This window comes from Euphorbia lathyris, chromosome 1 (assembly GCF_963576675.1).
Source record: "Euphorbia lathyris chromosome 1, ddEupLath1.1, whole genome shotgun sequence".
NCBI lineage: Eukaryota > Viridiplantae > Streptophyta > Magnoliopsida > Malpighiales > Euphorbiaceae > Euphorbia > Euphorbia lathyris.
In genome coordinates, this window is record NC_088910.1 from 23,235,923 (window position 1) to 23,258,334 (window position 22,412).

Genomic DNA, 22,412 nt, shown 5'->3' on the forward strand with positions numbered 1-22,412 from the left:
ACAGATAGATATATGTGCTTTTTTTTTCAAATGAATTCAAAACTTGTATTAGAAATAGGCGGGTTTCGATAGGTTTGGACTGAACCTGATCTAATTTCAATTTTATTTATCTAAATTCCAACTATTTGATACGGTACTGATGGGCTGGATGGATACGAGTGGGTCTATTTACATATAAAAAGATGCATAAAGTATACTCATGGTCTCTAAACTTTATCTTTACTTTTATTATGATCCTTAAATTTCAAAACTGGACATTATGGCTCATGAACTTTTCATATTTCTAGCATAATGATCTATTTTACTATTGATCAAGTCAAAATAATCGACAACGACTTCGAAATAGAAAAATCTATGAATCAAAACTATTTAAAACCACATTCCCTATTGAACCGCCATTTTCGATTTTCCAAATCATCATTTTCAAAAGCTTTTTATCTGTAAACACTCATTTTCTCCCTCTTAACCAAATAACACCTAAATGATATCAAAACCAAAAAGTTCAAAAATTAAAGTTGCTTAATATATCATTTCCATAAGTTCTACAACCACAAAGAGCTACATGCTAATAAAGTAGTCATTTTGATCATCAGAGAAAACGAGATCATTATATTAATAAAATGTAAAGCTCAAGAGCCATAATATCGGATTTTGACATAAAGACATTAAAGGAAAATTGAGGGCTATAAGTATAATTTGAAAAAAGGAAAAAAGAAAAGGATGTGATGAAGAAAAGGTGCTTTTCAAAGAAGGGTAAGGGAATATGCAACCGTGCAAGTTTTTACTTATTTAAACAAAAGTTTATCACTTTCCTACACACGAGGGTTTTGCACTAAAAGTTGAAACCCACACGTGCACTTTTTTCTTTTTCTTTCATTAATTAAAAAGTTGCCTTGTCCTAAACTTATTAAATTATTTTGTAACCCTAAAGTTATTATTATTAATATAATAATAAGTTGGAAAACAACCACAAACAAAGACAAGTAGTCTTCTGAATTTCCTATAATACCCTTTCACTATTGTGAATTTTATCATGTCCATCACTTTCTTTAGATTAACTTTTTTTAGGTACAATATACTATTCGGTCTATCTATTGAGGACTTTTGCAAAGAGTAGATATTTTGAGCTATTTTATTTTTTAATTTATTATAAAATGTTAATTTTTATTAATATAATTAATGAAGATTCTTCTTCAACTAATTAAATTCACTTAACAAAAACAAGTTGAGAAAACATAATAAAAAGAAAGGAATAGTTTATTTTAGAAACCAAAATCTATTCTTTTTTTAAATAAACTCCATGTGCATGAATCTAGATTAATCAAATCTCAAATATAGTTAAACTTTAAGAAGAATTAATGACAAAAGCATAATTTTAAAAAATATATATTGGGAATAATACAATTATAATAAAACTTTTATAAATTAATACTTAATCAGTTATATCTAAATGAACGTGATCATGAAAAATGAAAAGTGTTCAATCGTATATATAAGATATTTATTTATTTAGTTGTACATATCTAGTTGCTCAAAATAAGACAGATTCATAAAATACCATTTCAACCTTTACTCTATCATTTTGGTCAAGATTTAGAGCAAATAAACCAGAAGTGACCTAGGATGTATCCCTCATCATCTAAGTGTGATGGATGTTTAATCTATCATTTTATTATTTTACGATTATTTCATGTAATATCTAATAATTGTTCTAGATACAACTTTCTCAACTGTATTAGAAATAATGTCAAAATATTGTAATTCGTAATTCAAAACCACAATCATGATTTTTTAAGTTTGAGAATTACTTACATATACTATCATCTATGAGATTAACTAGTGGCAGTTATAGATTATCCATCTGGGATCTTATGTTAGATGTCTAATGTATATGAACTTTCTATATCCATACATGTAACTCTCTAGACATCCATATATCTGTAGCTTGTGAGACCAGCTGCCTATTTAAGAATAGAAAAAATTATTACATGCAAGTCTTAACAGTATTGTACTAATCGTGTTATATAATACACTGACTTGGGTTAATTTAAGGTTATGATCATTTAGTTTATATATAAAAGTTTCACCTCACTTTATCTTATACATAATGATTATAATTTATGGAGCCTTTCAATTATTGATTAACTAGATAAAAGATAAATTCCTTTTAAACAATCAAATTATTATAAATAAAAAAGAATACAATAAATGAATACTTCATTAACTACGATTTGATGAAATGGATTGTTTTTAGGACACATGCACTAACAAGTGTGATATGGATTTTTTTTCGAAGGACAACTGCCTAATTCATTCAACCTGTTGCATCTTCTCTAGAAAATCTTTAGAAAATGATTAGAGAATCAAACATGCTAACTAGAGGTTGTTTGTTTGTTGATCAACAGACCGATATGTCTTTAGAGAGCTTCACATTTCAAGAAGAGTTGCTAATGCCCTGAGGATTATTAAAGTCAATTGGAAGCCGTCTAAACTAACATAGATGAATCAACGAGGGAGTTCCTGAGTTAGCGGGGTTTTACGATACTTTTTTGGAATTACCGAGGGTTTCCTCCTAGAGTTTTTTCTCATTCTATTCCATCAACTTTTGCTTTTGAGGCAGAGTTAAGAGCTGTGATTTATGGTATTGATGCATCTTAGGATTAGGATTGTCGTAAGCTCTGGGTTGAAGTTCATTCAACCCATGTCGTTGGCTCTTTTAGAAGAAAAACAAGTTTGGTTCCTTGGTAAATCAAGTAAGATTGGATGCATTGATTGTCGCTTTGTGCACAAATACAATTAGTGACCATTTATATTTTTAGAGAAGGTAATCGAGTGACAGATGTTTGGCTAAGCATGCATTTCAAAAAATGGCCCAACATGGTGGCATCCGACCCTTGATTTTTGTTGTCCTTTTTATTATCGATAATGTTAATAGATTCACCTAATTTCGTTTTCGCTAGTTGCCATTTTTTCAGAGGTATACTGTTTTTTTACTTTTTCTTTATTTGTTTTAATAATATTGGGTCTGATATCACTAGTTTTATATTAACAATGTCAAACTAGTTGGGATGTCTGAGTTTTTCTAATGCTTCTCGTTTCCATCTTTCATTAAAAAAAAGTTAATTAATTTGCAAATAAAAACTTAAAGTATGCTATTATAATTATTCAAGAGTTAACGTGTTAAAAAATTAAGGCGTAATATATCACCAGCTCCCTGAACTTGTCCATAAAAGTAAATTGGCTCTCTGAACTTTTTTAGTGTCTTACTAGCTCCATAAACTTGCTTATTTCGTATGGTCAGCTCTTGTCCATAAAAGTATATTAGCTCCCTACACTTTGCAAATGTCTCACCAGCTCCCTAAACTTACTTATTCTATAACAACTAAATGCAAAAACCATAATACTAACTCTCGATCCTCATCCATTCAATCTCTCAACACTGCAACACTAACTCTTATAATAGGTTGAAAGGTAAGAGAAGATAAAAATTACCTATCTATTGAATAGATGAAAAAGTATTTTTAGAATTTAAGTTTAATAAGTTCTTGCTTTTAATTGTTACGGAATATGCAAGTTTAGGGAGCTGGTGAGACACTTGCAAAGTCCAATGGGCTAATATACTTTTATGGACAAGTTTAAGGAGCTGATGATACGAAATAAGCAAGTTTAGGGAACTGGTGAGACACTGACAAAGTTCAGAGAGTCAATTTACTTTTATTGACAAGTTCAGAGAGCTAGTGATGTATTACGCCAAAAATTAAAGAACTAATTAACTAAAATCTAAAAGATAAAAGATTTTAAAGTGGTTTTTTTTCTTCTTCTATATTATAAAGCAAAGTAGATGAATGTGGCTTTCAGTTTCAAGTGGTGTGTTGATGGGTCATTAATAGTAGGAAGATAGATATAGTGTTACTACGTGTCGTATAAATTATAGTTCGATGCCATAAAAAGAAAGAATATAAGCATCTATAAATTGCTTAGAATTTGGAAATTAATTTCCCAAAATGGAGAATATGACTTTTGGAATTAAAACATACGTATATATCTACAGTTTCTACATTAATTGTACCTTATTTTTTCATTATTTTAATTTCCTAGCATTTTACCATATATTAACTGTGGGCAACTATTTTTAATTTGGAAATTATAAGAATTTTAAGTATTACTAGTGTAAGTCCAGTATAAAAAAACATATATACTTTCTTTTTTAATTGGAAAATTGGAGTTCGCTTATTGGAAATCAAAGCATTCTAACTAGGTTAGTTTTAGGAGTGCACGTAGTTAGTTAATCAGTTTATTAAAATTAATTTGATCGGTTAATCATTTAATCGGTTTTTTAAAGACTAACAATATATTAGTCCATTAAATTTGATTAACTACCAATCTGTTAACCAATTATTTCGATCGGTTCGGTTTGTAATAATTAAATTTCGTCATACTTAAAGAGCCTGTTTGTATTTCCCAACAAATGTTTGATGAGAGTCCAATACCATAGTGAAGTGATAGAGATAGGTCAATATGTCCTAAACTAAATACTAGCTTATGGAATTTAGTGGAAAAGAAAGGCAACTAATTTCTATAGTTGAAAAAATAGTGAAGAAACCTGATGTTAAAGCTATTCAGAGTCGGAATCATTTAATAAATGCTTAAATTTTTTTGACCTATTTGTGATGTAATTTTCTTTTCTTATACTATTAGGTGTTTGGTATTTGATAAGAATATAAATAATGATAAATGTTGGAATAAGGATATAGATCAAAGACGTGAATAAGATAGTTGAGAATTATTATTCTATGTTTGTTTTATGGAATATGGATAAGGATAAAATAATATATTTTATTATATTATCCTTATTTAAACTACATAATATTGATTTGAGGGATAAGATGGATTTTTCTATCTCATTAAAATTGTAGGAGCTTATCCCACCTCCTTATACCACCCTCATTTACGTATAAGGCTGGAGGGATGAGACTCTTATATCTCCCCTACCCCCCTACCCTATCTCTAAAACTAACACCGGAGAAATGAATTTGAGATTTTTTTTTATCCTTATCCCACCCCTTTTGTTCCCTCTAACAAACACCCTCTTATTATCAAGTTGATGCAAACATTATTTATTATCCCATTTCCATGAATTGAAGAAAATATAAATGTATTTTTATAGTTTTTATAATATTTAATTGACATTCAGTCGGTTTCGATTAACTGTGATTTTTGAAATACCAAAACCGTAACCGTAACTATTGACCACTATTTTTAAAATTAAAAATAGTACACCGATTTATCGGTTCTAAATAGCCGAGTGTATTACTACACATACTTATAGGCTAAAGAGAATGGATGGAAAGCCTGTACCAATAGCTTGGAATGCGATAGCACTCAGAAAGTTCTATCAGTAAAAAAGTTCAAAAGTACTTCATTTATTATGATTCAGTTACATACTTAACACATAGTGAAATGTCTCATCCAACTGCTTCGACAATATCAGTAATGACGTTTTACAATCATACTATTGAATAAATTGATCAAGAATTCCTTAATCGACCATATTAAAGGTCAATCCTATGCATGCTAAAATGATTTCGATCAAAGGTTCTTAAGTTGAGAAGATTCTCCGATATTATACACTCATTAAAAAAACAAGGTAAATGAGGTACTTTCTCAAATAACCATAACACGGAGCAAATAAAAGAGCCGTGTGGTATGCTTCATACACATTTATAAAAGAAAATATATGATTAAAAAATGCAAACTTCATTTATAAAAATCATCTGGTTGATACAAAAAATGAAGTTAAAAGAAGGACAAGTAAAGAGAGAAGCCTAAGGATCCAAAACTGGCATTTCTTCCTCGTCAAATTCAGTATCAGATTCTAGGGAAAGATCCACGTTAAGGGAGTCCTCGGGATAGGGAAATGAAGGGTCGAATTCATGATAGGGTTCTTTATCGCTAGGAACCTCTACATTCGCCCAAAATTGAAAATCAGCTTTACGATACTTCTCTCTAATTGTCCTCAGCATCTTCACCCGATAATAGTTACACCTTGCTAAACCGATTTCACAGATCCTCCTCACTTTGGCTTTATGGTCATCCTGCTCATCGGAAAAATTCTACTGCAGCTCGGACAAATCATCATATTGCTTCTCGGAAAAGATCCTAAGCCTTGAGGCATCAACCTTCGCCTCTTGCAAGTCATCCTCACACAATTTCAATTTTTCCTCAAATTCAGCAAGCTTAACAGAAAAATTTGTGTTAGTTTTAGCAAAATTCACTTGGGGAGCGTAAAAAGCCATGTCCAGGTCATATCCTCAAGCCTCATTTTGATCTATCTCATCCTTATACTGAGCCCCCAATTCTTCAGCACGATGCCATCTAGAGTTGGCAGTAGTTAAGGCAATCTTCAGTTTCTCCACTACTTGCTCACTGTCACGACAAACAACTTCAGAGGCCTTTGCTCGATCTTCAACGTGCGCTTGTTATCACCTGGTCAAGTGTTGGAACCCTAACCCCCAAGTGGGCGAATTCTGGATAACGACACACCAATTTTGTCAAAGAAAGCTCGTCCAAAATAGAAGGTTGCTCGTCATTCGAAGATTGATGACTATGGGATTTTTAGACTCCCCCAGCAACACTACCCTTCTTCGCCCGAGGACTTTTTCCCTTACCAGTTTAGGATTTCTTACCTTTTCGAGCCAACGAAATCTTACAACCCATTATAAAAAAGGAAAATAACAAGAAAAAGGAAGCAACGAGTTACTCAGACAAGATATCAACCATTTCAGTGAAACACAAAGAAAGAGTGAAGAAAGAAAGTTTAAACTGCATTGAAACTGAAAAAAGCCTATGGATCATCAACAGTCGAAATATGGTAAATAAGATAGAGAGAAATGAGGCAAGGCTTATGTAAAAGAAGTAAGCGTAGTGGGTGATATGGTGTATAATGAAGTTTGGACCTCAAATGGTTCTTAAAAGCCCACTAACCTATACTTTTGGGTCGATCCATCTAGGGTCCCCAAAGGTATTTAGAGGAAATGGTAAGGGTGATGGTACAGGAATTTAGATTCCGAACCAATATGGTAATGACACATGTACCCAAGCCTAAGCTTAAATGTCTATAAATAGGAGTCAAGTTCAAAGAGGAAGATACACAATTCTACATACTAAAACTCCATTACATTCTCCCTAAACTTTGTATTCACATACTAACTTAGGCATCAGAGATGGTTTGTCGGTCTCCGGCCCCGTGTCTAACTGTTTTCTATCTTACAAGTCATTGAAGGTAGTTTCCAAGTACTTTAAGGATATTCCGATATCAGTGGGAAAATGAATGAACTCCGAGAAAGTGAAAAGATAGAGTAATTAAGGCGTCAAACGCTTTCCCATAAAATGATCCGCCAGCACGACATTTTAGACAAAGTGGGAGAAGGACATGTCATCCACGTATGAGACAAGATAGGCGGAATTGTTCAACGTACGTATTCAAGTACAATTAATTAAGGATAATTTATAAAAAAAAGTCATCTTTAATAGCCTTTATGTCTTTCAAAATACAAAAGTAAGAATGTATAAAAAAGCTAAGAAAGGGGGGAATATATAATATCATGCATAATGACATCATATTAGTGATGTCGCCACCATCCCCTTTTAGATTGAAGATCACATGCAAATGAACCTGTCCAAAGACATCGATGGAGGTTTCAGCCCCCTCATACGGAGGAACCTTCGAGAATCCTATGTGACAAATGATTCCTCCCAGGACTTAGATTCCTCGAGGGACATGTATATTCTAGACTCATAAGGATTCCTAATCAGGTGAAAAGCTTAACCTAAAAAACCCTATATATAAACAGGTATAGATAGAATATACTGTACATTAACTACTAGTCCATACCTCTTTAATCCGGTCTAAATAAAAAACTGACTTATGCATCGGAACAGATTCGTTGGACTGACCTCCATTTCTACAGAACAGGTTAATACGACATCAGATTACTAAGACGAGTTGAACACGTAGACAAATATCGAATACTTAGTTATCAAATGTTAAAATGGTCTCTAAAAAGCATAAAAAATGGTCTCCAAAATTACCAACTAGAATTAATTTTTACTAACAAGAATTAATTTATTTCAAATTAAAGTTTAGGTATCAATTTAATTTTTTTAAAGTTAGTAAGTTTTAATAAATTAGTCCAAAGTTTTATAAATCTTAAATATCAAAACTAATCATATTTGAATTTATAATTTTAAATTAATATCTAAAATTGATTACTAAATTTGGGAGTCATTTTGATCTTAATTTAAATTAAAAGGAAAAAATTAAATTATTATTATTAGATAATAGATAACTAAAATTAAATGATAATTTAAAAACTATAAAAGTAAATATTTCCATTTTGCATCTAAAAACACCTTCAAAAGGTTGACTTCTTACAAATGTAATAACCCCTCTTTCTCACAATCTCTTAATATCTTTCTAATTTTTTCCTCGTTCGTGAATAATAATAAAAATAAAAATATTAAAGTAGATTTATAGTTTTTGGATAGTATCAATTTAAACTACATGTATAAAATAACATCAATATAGATTTAATGTTTAAAAAAAGTATTAATTTAGACATCGATAATGGAACGAGACACACTATTGATATTATTCCGTTAAATTCTGTTAATTATGTGTGGATGGAGAAATCAGAACTTAACGGAATAATATGAATGACGTGTCCAATCCATTATTAATACTTAAATTAATACTATTTTTTAAATATTAAATCTATATTATTATTATTTTATAAGTAGAGTTTAAATTGATATTTCTCCGAAAAAAGACCACAAACCTATTTTATACCTTATCCCTAAAAAAAATAAAAGAAAAACAATGTAAGAGTCAAATGTTGTCCGCGTGAAAGACAGGAACCACCACATGCAGTCCACGTGAGAAGAGCCAACTTTCCCCAGCCACGTAAACAATAAACCATCCAACGGCGCAGATATCAGCTGAAGTGAAACGGTGCACCTTATTTAACGTATGAGTGATCACATGGGAAAACATAGGTTATGGTATGGTGGTGGGACCCGCGTGGGGTAAGGTCACGAGACTCACGCGTCATTAAAAAAAGGTTCAATGTATACAACAAACAAACAAACGCACCTCTCCTTTGTTAGTTCAGCCATAACTACCTTCCCCACTTTTGTAATTACGTGTTGATTGCAGGGGTAGTTTTGGTAATTCATATTTAGTGCTGCTTGATTGGCTTGGCTTACATAAGCCAACCTAACCCAATCTCTTTTTTTTTTCTTTTTTTTTGTGATTGTAACTTTTCTGTGGTCCTTAATTTCCTGCTAATCTTATTATTGTTATTTATATCATTTTTTTATTTGACAACTAATTCATAATTATTACAAATTACATTACCAAAAAAGTTAAAAAGAAAAAAAAGATTATCTACATTAGTTAATTTTAAGTTTCAATTTACTCACTCCGTTTTATAATATTTGTTTTTCTAGAATTTTTTTTGTTTTGTTTGACGTTTTGATTCAATCAATGTACATTAATTAATGTTTTACCAAATATACCCCTATTTAAGTTATCATTTTATTTTAGAAATAGATAAAAATTAATTAATGGAAACAATTAATATGAGGATGACAAAATGTTTTAGTTAATATTAATTATATTTCTTAATTTTTATGTCTTAATATTAAAAGATAAATATTATAAAACAGATGGAATATAATTTAATAAATCTCTTATGTATATATTTACTATTAAAAACAAACGTGCATTAATGATATTTATTATATCGTTTAAATCTCTTATGTAACAAAATATCTATTCTATTCGTTTTTATGTGGTTTAAGGATTTTCATTACTACCAATTGATGTTGTTTAATATGTCATGCCTTTCATTATCTTTTTGAATAATATGAAAGGAAGGAACAACTAGTCAGAGAGGGATCGACGTTCGATGAATCTGATCCGATACTTAAATTAGCAATAGTTGAAAGAAGTTTGAAAACAATATAAATATTGGTGATTGTGATGTTTACATACCTTTTGAGGGGTGTTCAATTTATTTATATATAGTAGCTCCGAGGGGTGCTGTTGTAATCTTAGGAATGTATTTCCTAGTGACACTGGACAAGTGTCGCCGTTCGATTGGTACTGAGTCGAACTACTATAACGTATGGTGGTGCACTCTGCCATATAGCAAGCATCCAAACAAGTGTCATCATCTGATTGGTCCCGATGCCTTCAGACTATTATAATGTCAGGTGGTGCACCTTGTCATACAGCAGACCGAATGGTACCATAAGCATCTTCAGGGAATATTGATCCAAATGGCCCCACCTTGTGGCATGCATCCTTTGTGTAACCATCTGCTATAATCCAATGGCTCTCCTTCCACCATTATACTGATACTAGGATGAATGGTGGATATTGATCCATATGAACGAATGGTACCGTAAGCATCTTTAATGAGTATTCCTTAACTCGAATCAGATGGTTCCTACGAGTTATCATGATCTGAAGAATGATGTTGATCCACATGTAAGGGATGTTAGCTAAGATAATTCTGGAGAATATTCCATAGGGTATCAGATGTCCTCAATTGGTTTGTGCCTAAGCCTTTTAATGTTCGGTTCTTACTTTAAACACGAATATTGGCAGGTTGGTTTAGTGGAACCTTTGAAAGTTTAAAGGTCGTTGTTCTTACAATTCTTAAGGGATTCCGTGAGGCATATGAAGCTACCCTCTAGCTTTTGCGAGAGGTAGTTGGTGATGGGAATCACGCCTTTCCAACTTGCACACATCATGCTAAATGTCGATCGAACCCTTTATCTCTCCTTTTAGGATTGGTAGGGACTCTTCAGGCGTCGAGCCTTATCATTAATCTCATTTAATGATGGTTATTGTAGCGGCGATGTCATTTTGAATGCTTAAAGGCGCTTATAAATACATGCTTTATCAATTTCTTTGTCTTTACCTGCATTATTTCTCTCTAAACCTCTGCTGCGATTTGCTCATGGTTTCTTCTTCTTCGTCGATCTTATCTTCCTCCAACCAAGTAAGTGCATCCAAATTCCTCTTTTTCTTTTATCCTCTTTCTATTATTCTCCCTAAAAAGCATGACCCTCTAAAGAAGCAGATACTAGCAAACCCAAAAAACCATGGGAGCAAAAACTTAAAAACTACGAGCAAGTTCCTTTTATGGATTACCTTTTCATTGGCTGTCTTCACCATTAAGTACCCTGAATTTGGCCATCTGGACATGGTGCTACATAGCAAGATTAAGATATTATCCATTCTCTAGAAGGTCATATAGGCTTTTACAAAATTTTCCTGGAGTAAAGGGTGATGCTCCCTTTTCCCGACAGCATCGTGAACGTCTTAAATGAATTTGATCTTTTTCCCACCCAAATTACAGTGAATGGTTGGCTTGATCTCATTTCCATAGTCAAAATTTATGATGATCTGAAGGTGATCATGATCGGGCCACTCTTTCGAAGCATCTAGACCCATGCCCTTCGGCTTGCAACCAATGACACCGTGCGATTTAATAAATATCCTTTAGAGAGAGCCCTTTATTACGAACAAATCCTCCAATGTCAAAGAATTTAAGGCCTACTAGTTTTACATCCATATCATGTAGGATAAGGATGGGAAGGCCCTTGATGGAGCCTGTATCTTGATAGGTTCCCCTTTGGGACCTCGTGGAACCCTTTCCCTTTAATAAGAAGTCATGGGAACCAGCAAGGAGCTTACGATCTATGAAAAAATGACCAGGAACTTTTTAATTTCCACTAAGCTGTCTTTTACTCACTATGAGATCCTAAAAGCATGTTCACGAGGACATTCCCTTCCTTTTTAGGGATAACAAAGGGAACATGTACTTTGTAGGGGAGGTTGAATATGATGAATTACTTGTAGGTACCTTTCTATTTTACTTGATCTTCGTTGATTTATTCTGATTCTTGTTTATGCAGGTGCCAACATGTCTTATATGCGAAGAATCATGCTAGCCCGAGTTGCTACAGAGAAGGCTGTTTCCTTAGGATCGGTAACCCTGAGCATTTCCTTTTCCTCGGTTACTGTTGGAGGCACTCCTCTAGTTTCTTCTCATGGACCGAGTCCTCCCATTCTCCTCTAGGTTCCATACAGTAGGGAGACTTAGTACTCCTAACAGCCAATCCTCCAACTGGTAATCCCCTTTATGTTATTAAATTGTCTTCTTCTTTGTCTTTATCTTCCAGCTCCGTTCCGGACATCCAACCCTTCTTAGATCATGCAGAGGAAGTTGTTCAACAAGCTCGGAGGGTTCAGGGTTCGACGACCAACTCTCTCTCAAGTGCTTTTCAACCATCCACTCAGTCCATCATTCCTTTTTCTGTTGTCCTACCAGATTGGGCAGGTGCCACTCCCACGCTTCCAACTACTACCGAGCAGACTAGGCCCGTGCAGGCTAGGACACAAAGAACACCACTAAAACGGACCAGTGATCCTACTAAACAGGGCCAAGAGGTTAAAGATTTTGTTTGCTCTAACCACGAAGAATGAGCCAATAGCGGTTCCTACTACCCAAAAGGGATGGTAGCTTTCGTTACCCAGAAGGGTCTCATGATGCCTTCTCCTTCTACCCAAAAGGGCAAGTAGTTTTCGGGCCTGCCATCCAAAGTCCCCTGCCTCGATATACGATAGTTAGAACTAGAAGGGATTGGAATGCTCCATCCATCATCCCTTGTTGGCCTGAAGTGATCCTTGAACCGATGGCCATCGACCTACGGGAGCTATCTTTATTCAATAAGTATAACACTCATAACGTAAGCTCCTTATACCTTTTGTGTTTTTCATTTGTTATGCGATGTTGAAATCTAATTGATGCCCTTGTTGTGCCAGCTATGGGTAGCGAAATATCCTAAAGGTCCACTCCTAGAGTATATTGTCATAAATCATAGTCTTTCCTAAATGGCTCGGGTTCCTGTAAAAAAGGTTTTATTCAATCGATAGTCTAACGAGGTTGTTATCAACCTTTCTAACAATCGTTTTGCTCAGGTACCCTTTATTTTTCACCTTTGGTTCAAGGCTTATATGACTCTTTTGAACATGCCTTATCTTCGCATTCTGAGGTCACCTTAAGGTTGGAGACTACCATGAATCGGATCACTCAGCTTGAGCAGAATCTCCGAGTTGCTTCTAGTAAGAATAACGAGAAACCCTCAAGAAGGCTCATTAGGAGTTGTCCCAAAAGGAGGATGAGCTTCAGGGAATATGTCGTGAGCTGGCCCAAAATGAAGAGGCTCTTAAAGCGGAGTTTACCCGAGCCTAAAAGCAGGGCCGACCCCGGGCATAGGTCAGGAGTGCGGTCGCCCAGGGCCTAAGGCCAAAAGGGACACAATTTTTTTTACTATATATATAGTAATTTTTTTTATTATAAGTATAGTTATAATATCCATTTAGGCCTAAAATGTTACCAAATAATATGATATTAGACCTAAAATAGGTCCAAAGTCCTATTTTAAAATTTTAAGTATATTTTCTTTATTAAGGGCCTATTGTCTTCTATTTCGTCTAGGACTCATAAAATGTCAAAACCAATCCTGCCTAGAAGGCCGAGGCACTGACCAAGACCTCTACTGATACTAATACCCTGCTGCAGAAAGAGCTGCCCTCTGCTCAATCAGCACAACAACGAACCGATGTAATTGAGGGCCTACTTCGGGCTGAGTGTGATGTCTAGGGAAACCATGAGGATACTCGAGGGAAACCAAGAAGAGACGTGGAGTAAATCTAGGGGGAAATCATCTTTCAAGAGACTATTTAATTTTGGCAAAAAGCATCATGAGCCCCCTGATCTTTCATTGTTTGGTGTATTAAGCCCTCGATCTTTAATTTAGACACATTGAGCCCCTGATCTTTCATTGTTTAGTGCATTAAGCCCTCGATCTTTCATTTAGACACATTGAGCCCTTGATCTTTCATATATGGGTGTATTAGATCCTTCCATAAATCAATTCACTTATGATTGTATTAAGGGCTTATTTGGTTCAACTAGAAATGTTCAACGATCGGTTCGATCTGAAAGTCAAACCGAACCGAAACAACCAAATACCGAATAACACCTAAAATAAAAATGAACCTAACCGATTTATATTAACAAACCGAACCGATCGGTTCAGTTTGGTATTCAGAGTGGACATACGGTTCGGTGATTGAGATCCCTTTTCCTAGCCTCCAAATACTTGCCATACAATTTTTGAAAATCTGGAAATTGATAGTTCTATCGGTGATGAGAGAACCAACGAGACAAAGTTTGTGATCAGTTACAGCCGATCCTTCTGATGCCTCCGCGAATTCGAACCCGTCCTCCACAATTCTTAGGTTTCGCATCTCGTCTTCCATCGCACCACGAGATTTAGTCTCTCAAACCGTCGCTCGCCGGAAAACCTCTCAACAGGAGGAACCCTAGTCGTCGCTCAATCAAAACCTCTCAATAGGAGGAAAGACAATTTCAATCTGATGTCTTTAATATACTTGCTTGAAAATTTTCAAAAACTTTATTTATTTATTTTGAATGTGACAGTTTATAATGCATAGAGTATTTTTGTTTGACAATTTATATCTCTTCCGGCCATTGCCTAAGTACCCATTTTTATTTTTACTTCTAGGGTGTTTATTTAAGTTTAGGATCATGAAATTTTAATGTATATATTTTAAATATAATATAAACTAATAATTATTTAATAATTTACTTTATAAATGATGAAACCGAATACCAAACTGAACCGAACCGAATAATCAGTTTGGTTCGGTTCGGTTTGTTAATATAAATCGGTTAGGTTCGTTTTTATTTTAGGTGTTATTCGGTATTCGATTGTTTCGGTTCGGTTCGGTTTTTAGACCGAACCGATCGTTGAATACTTCTAGTTGAACCAAACAGACCCTTAATACACTCATATGTGAATTGATTTATAAAAGGGCCTAATACACCCATATATGAAAGATCAAGGGCTCAATGTGTCTAAATGAAAGATCGAGGGCTTAATGCACCAAACAATGAAAGATCAGGGGCTCAATGTGTCTAAATTAAAGATCGATGGCTTAATACACCAAACAATGAAAGATTAGGGGGTTCAAGATGCTTTTTGCCTTTAATTTTTAACACGTTGTCTATGAGCCAATTAAGAAGCAAGGAAGTCGAAGATGCCAAAATCAATCCATTACGGAGATCATGGAACCACAAAGTGGAGCAATTACTCAAGACGTGATCTCAATGTGGAGAACTTGACTTAGTGAAAATCGGGAAGTTGCCTCCAACATTTACGAAGGGAGGAACATCATGATGAAAAGCTTATGCACACACTCAACTCAAAACAATCTTATTAAGCAACTTTAGATTCCATCAAATTTTCTTTAGACTTTAGCAATTTTAGCTTTCCAAGTTCATATTTTTCTTTTGAAATTCTTTCTCAATTTGTAGACATTCAGTTCAATTTCAATTCACGTACATCATTTTCTTTCAATTTATTTTAGTTTGTTTTGTAATTATTTCTTATGTTAGTATCGTTTTAATTATGAGAACCTTATGAAATTTTAAGGTCTCTTTTATTTTCATAAATCGTTTGATTTCAAAAGTCAATATGCATACTCAATTATTTAATTCCATTGTATTCCCAAAAAAGCAAAACATATAGTAAAGTTTGGTGTTAAAGACCAACTATTCTAAATAGCAAGCATACGAGGAAGAGCAGCTCCCATATAATCATCTCGCAGCTGGATTTATAAATATGCAGGTGTCTGTTCAATGATAGTCACTCCAAATGGAGACTCAAAGGCAGATGCCGCTAGATGATCAGCGTACCGATTCCGCTCCCTGTGAATGTGAACCATTTTCGCATGATTAAACTTGTCTATTAGAACCCGAATCTCTCTGATTAATGCTCGTGTTGGATGATGGATGGGGGCATGATTGATTTATGAACGTGACTACCTCATGGCAATCTGACTCGACTATGATAGTTTATTTCCTTCTAAGAATATCAATTTTTATTTTTCTGATTTCCAACTGTTTTTAAGCGTTGATTTTAATTAAATTGCAAAATAAAAGAAAAAAAGAAAAATTGTGAGCTAGTAATATAATAAAAATATCAAATTCTTTTATAAACTAAAGTAATTTTAACAGTTTAAATTAAATTAAATTAAATTGATCCAAAATAATTGAGATTCATAAGTTTGACCGAACCCTTCAATTAAAAAGGAATAGATAAAAGGCAACTATGAATAATCATTTTACAGCCCAAAATTACAATAATAGCATACTTTATTCCACAATTAAATAAATAAAAAAAGCGGGGCCCAACACGTGATGACGTGGAAATAATTAACTAGCAAAATGGATGGAAATTGGAGGATAAGGACCGGAGAGGAAGAAGAAGAGAAGAGAGAGTAACGGAAACTGAAAGAAAGAAAGAAGAGAGAGAAGAGAGTGTTCGATCCCACGATCTATGTGTTGATTTATTATTAGATACAGCTTTGACATTTCTATCTTCCTTTTCTCTCTGTGATTCAATCTTTTCTTTTTTGCAATTTGTTGAGATCGAATCAGGAACTTGATATGTTATCGGAATTCCGTTTTTTCCCTCTAATTTCAATATGAGAAGCGTCAATAACAGCGTCGACACTATCAACGCCGCTGCCACTGCTATCATCTCCGCCGAGTCTCGTGTTCAGCCTCCCACTGCTCAGGTACTTACATGCACGCTCATGGATGTAGGCTTAATGTTTATTGATTCTTTAGTTTAGTATAATGATTTCATTTTCTGTTTGGTAACTGAGAAAATGCGGAATATGAGTAGAAAATTGAATCTCGGTTTGATTTCATTGAAAAATTTCGTTTGTTAGCGTTTTCTTGTGGTCACTTTGTTAAATATGTTTGATTATTTTTGGTCTTTGCTTTTATTGGTTAACATCGGAAATTATTGGATCTTTGAGTTAGATGTCCGCAGCTGAGCATATAAACGTTTTCATAATTGGGATTTTAGATTTTTGTTTCCTGAATTGTCAAATTCTTAAACTGAAATTCACTTTTTCATTACTATCAATCTTAGAATTTCGTTCGGTTATATTAATTCCTGTTTTTTTTCTCTCACTTTTGAATATAAAGCAAATATTGAAATAATTATTACCACTGTATTGTTTCATTGACTTTTTTTTTTCTTTCTTTCTGGACTTTCGCCGGTTACTGCTCTTTCTTTCTTTCCTTTTTTATTTTATTTGTGTGTGTTTCTGGGATTCAGAGGGGCAGCGAAAATTGGATAATATGTGTGGTGTCCGAATTCAGTATCTCTTTAGTTATATGCTTTTTTAGTCTTGAATTCTGTGGAAATTTCTTTTGAAAAACTTGACTTTTAGGATTTGGATGTGTGGTTAAACAATAGATTCGAGACAACTTTAGGCTAGAATTTCCATCTTGGAACTTTTTAAAAACTTTTCAGTCGTTGCCATTAGCTGTTTGTTTGGAATTGCATTTTCTTAACTATTTCCTCATTGAATTGGGTGATAACTCTGGTCCGGTGACTGTAGTTTTCTTTCTGCGTATGCAGGTAGTTATACCCTTGTTATTGTGAATTTGCAGCTTTGTTTGTGTTGTGAGGTTTGGCTGGGCTAATAGGGGGTGAATTTAGTTTCTATTGAATCATAAATGCAATAGATTTAGGTCTATTAAGGATGGAGAAAAAGTCCTATATTTGTTTTCCTTGGAATAGTTGTTTAAAATCTTACTATCTTCTCAATCAATGCAGAAAAGAAGATGGAAAGGCTGCTGGAGTCTGTACTGGTGTTTTGGTTCCCATAAAAATAGCAAGAGAATTGGCCATGCTGTTCTTGTTCCTGAACCAGAAGTATCAGGGGCTGTTATTATCCCTTCTACTGAAAATCAAACACACTCAACTTCTGTATCAGTTCCTTTTATTGCTCCTCCCTCTTCTCCTGCTTCATTCCTCCAATCTGATCCCCCTTCTGCTACCCATTCACCTGCAGGATTGCTCTCTCTCACTTCTCTTTCTGCGGATTCTTACTCCCCAGGTGGACCTGCATCTATTTTTGCTATAGGTCCCTATGCACATGAAACCCAGTTAGTTACACCACCTGTGTTTTCTGCATTCACCACTGAACCATCCACTGCTCCTTTCACTCCACCTCCTGAATCTGTTCAGCTGACTACACCTTCCTCCCCTGAAGTGCCATTTGCTCAACTCCTAACGTCTTCTTTGGAGCGTGCTCGAAGAAACAGTGGGTTCAATCAAAAGTTTACGTTATCCCATTACGAATTCCAGTCTTATCCAATGTACCCAGGAAGCCCAGGTTGTCAACTCATTTCACCGGGTTCAGTCATCTCAAATTCAGGCACCTCCTCTCCTTTCCCTGATAGATACCCTATTCTTGAGTTTCGTACGGGAGAAGCTCCTAAGCTCTTGGGCTTTGAACATTTTACTACTCGTAAATGGGGCTCAAGACTAGGTTCTGGATCTTTGACACCAGATGGTGTGGGGCTAGGTTCAAGGCTTGGTTCGGGATCAGCGACTCCAGATGGTGTGGGGCTAGGTTCAAGGCTTGCTTCTGGATCAGTGACTCCAGATGGTGTGGGTTTGCGTTCAAGGCTTGGTTCAGGATCTGTCACACCTGATTGTTTGGGGCCTGCCTCTCGAGACGGGTTTGTTGTAGAAAACCAGATATCTGATGTTGCATCCCTTGCCAACTCAGAAAGTGGATCGAAGCCTGATGAAACCATAGTTGATCACAGAGTCTCATTTGAGTTGAGCGGTGAAGAGGTTGCTCGTTGTCTTGAAAGCAAGTCAATGACACCATGTAGAAATTTCTCAGTATGCCCGCAGGATAATATGGCAGATGACGAAATAAAAAGTCCGAAGCTGCTAATGAAGAACGAAAATTGTTTGCCTACCGACGAACCTCCCAATGAAACACTGGAGAAACCTTCAGGAGAAATGGAAGAAGAACAGAGCTATAAAAAACACCGTTCAGCTACTCTTGGATCAATCAAGGAGTTCAATTTCGATAGCAAAGAAATCCCCGATAAGCCTACTATAAGCTCGGAGTGGTGGGCTAATGAAACAATTGCTGGAAAGGAGGTTAGGCATGCCAACAACTGGACTTTCTTTCCATTGTTACAGCCAGAGGTCAGCTGACAATAAAGCCACATAAAACAGCCTCATTATAATCACCAGGTTCGTTTCATATAATGCCAACCTTTCAGATGTAAGTCTGAAGGCTATTTCAGAAGTCTAGGAACACATGATTGAATCTTTTGAAATTAAGATGACCACCAGGGCTGAGAAAAGATAGTTGGTAGGGTGATTAATTAGCATGAGAAACTGATAGAGAATTCATTTTAATTTTTTTGGTTTCTAGTGGGATGTGATACACAAATAGCACTTGCATATAGATAATATGTTCTGGATTGTTTTCTCTTTTATCTTGTGTAATAATGGAAAAAAATTTGTTTTTGTTATACAGAAATCTCTCAGTTCATAATCATCTAATTAAACAACAGAGTTTAGAGATAATCATCTGTTAGTGAATTAGGTATTACATAATGGCATGTCTGACATATATCATGCTGGTTCTGGTGATCTCATAAATGTAGAGTAAATGATATGAATTTAATGTGCAATTACTTGCATCTGGACTGGATACATACAGCATGGAGTTTGTAAATGTATAAATGCTTGCTAGGATTATTGTGTTATTTATCTGTGGGAATTGGTTAGTAGGTGTTTTAGAAGTAAGAAGTGAAAAAGATGGAAGCGGTGGGAATGTGAAATATGCCAGAAAAGGTATGGGGGGAATGAAAAAGTGGGGTTGAAGTGTTTGTTAGGTAACGGCCAGGTGTGATGTGTTTGTGGTACCTACTACTAAATGTCCAAATTCACAGACAGAAAAGAAAGGAACAACCTGTTTTCAACTAAACCATATCTGCTTCTATATCACCATAAGGTTATCACCATCAAATATATGGGAAAGAACTGACATTAGTCTCAATTCTTAAATCTGTAATAACAAGGGATAAGTTCTAAATTTGTCGCTACGTTTTTTATAAAGTGCGGATATATCACGAAATATAAGAAATTGTAAAATTTTATTTCTAAGTGTTTAGAGGCAAGAGGTACAGCGTGCTGCACTCTCTTGGCCATTGGAAATCACCTTTTTATAAGGGGAAAGGGTGCTTCCCCACCTTCCATTTTCATGTGTGAGGTGCTGATTGCGCCCGTTATTAGTCTCTTTTTTTCCCCTTTTGGCCTGGATAGGGGGATGAGTATATTTTGTATTCCATTCATTGATTGGATATAAAATTATTCCATGTTGGAAACATTGAAGATAAATTATCATTTTTTACATTAGAGGTAAATGTGACCTCATCCTAATAATAATAGACAGGATGCTGTTGAGGTCATCGTTTATGTGTTAGGGGGACAATCAGTATGGATTTCAATAATAAAATCAGTTACACACGAATATAAAGATAAAAGAGAGAAAGAGGGTTGAGGGGATAAGTGGAGTAAAAAAATTTACTCTTGTATTTATACATAATGAGTTGCTAATAATTTTTTTTCTCCTTTTAGACAGTTACTTATAAGGTCGTTTCTGACTTTTTAGAAGTCGTTTCTGACTTTTTAGAGGCATGTGACAGAGATGATAAAATTGGGCCTTTTTATTATATATACATTCTATTTTTTTTTTTTTTAAATTACAAGTTGAAGGATATCCCCACTAGATTGGAACCCTTAACGAACCTTTCAAAACACCTAAAATCCACATTTTATTAAAAGACAAAGAATTAGAATAAAAATTTAACAACACAATTCCAAAAACGGGCTAACGAAACCGAAATCGGTCTAAACTACTAACCCTCAATTACAAAAAAAAAAAAAGGCTTTGTGTATTATCATTCTTGGGCTTTGGTCCCTATGATTCAAGGTCCAGGACCGGGCTTGAGACTTACCAACACAAAATCGAAGAATTTAAAGTTCTCAGCTTGTGTTGAAAGAAGGTTTTGGTGGAAGATAAGGATCACCATTAATTATTAATGAATTATTAACTTTCAAACTTATATATTTTACTTAACAATTGACATCACAATCGAATAAACAGTATTTTTCACATGGATCCTGATGACCACGTGAATTTGATCATTCACTGTTAGATGTAGGCTGATTAAATCTAAACCTTAGGATGCTTTGAATCTCCACCTTAGGATTTTAATCAGCTTACATCTAACGGTGAATAACCAAATTCACCGTGATCATTAGGGTCCATGTGAGCACTACTGATCGAATAAAATATCAATTTAATTCTTCAATTTCGAATACAAATTCTTCATTTTTTTGAACAAATGTGTTGAAGATGAAACAAATATGTTTTTCTGGACAATTACAAAATTAATCTATATATATATTTGGTGAATTATAAAAAAACGTGAAAAACATAAAAAACGGACAAAGCATGAGAAACACTAAATAGTGTTTCTATGTTTTTTTTTCATTTTCCCGTTTTTCCTTTTTTTTTTGCATATTTTTTTTTGTTATTTTTCACATTTTCAGGTTTTTACCATCTTCAAATTTACAATTTTTTTTTTTTTTTACTCACCAAAAATTTACAATTTTTTTTTCTATTTTTCAACCTTTCACCTTTAAACCCTTTTTCGCATTTTCACATTTTTATTTCGTTTTTCCGCATTTATACCGTTTTCACATTTTTACCATTTGCACGTGTTTACGTGTTTACGTTTTTCACGCTTTTTGTGTTTTTTCGTTTTTTTCTATTTTCAGTAAATTATATATATATTAAATATTTGAATAATTGGTGGTAATACTTTTTTTTAAGAAAAACTCAATATATTAATAACAGAAAGAAGCATCCCGAATTAGAATGCTTCGAATGAATACATGACTAGTCCAATGAACAAAAGAATTAGCATAGGAACGAGCATTTCGTGCCATAGCGTGAGTTGCCTCGTTCGCTAACCTTGAAACAAAAACCACCTTAATTGTCGGGTGATTATGAATAACATCTCTAATATCTCGAATAATTTGCCCAAACTCGGTGAGATCTCTGTGTTGTGTTCTGACCGAGTCCAACACAACCTTTGCGTCGCTTTCAACTATTACTGAGGTATAACCTAAAGATAGAACCCAACCCAAACTTTCCTTGAGTGCCATTGCTTCCGCCATTTTGACTGATATCACACCTAGTTTGTGTGTACTGTAACCTAGAATGAAACTACCCATACAGTTGCGCAGAACAACTCTTGCACCGATAGCTCCCTCATCGTTAAATATTGAGGCGTCAACATTGCACTTCAGATAATTGTACGGTGGCGGGTTCCATTTAGGAATTG

The 22,412-nt window shown here is 34.4% G+C and overlaps 1 protein-coding gene across 1 annotated transcript; it reads left to right on the plus strand.

The window, feature by feature from the left end:
* Nucleotides 1-16,421: 16,421 nt before the first annotated feature.
* Nucleotides 16,422-19,549, plus strand: LOC136225022 (uncharacterized). The gene is made up of 2 exons (XM_066013401.1): nt 16,422-16,744; nt 17,800-19,549. The coding sequence occupies exons 1-2, from the start codon at nt 16,652-16,654 to the stop codon at nt 19,201-19,203; spliced, it is 1,497 nt and encodes a 498-aa protein (XP_065869473.1). The 5' UTR covers nt 16,422-16,651; the 3' UTR covers nt 19,204-19,549.
* Nucleotides 19,550-22,412: the final 2,863 nt, after the last annotated feature.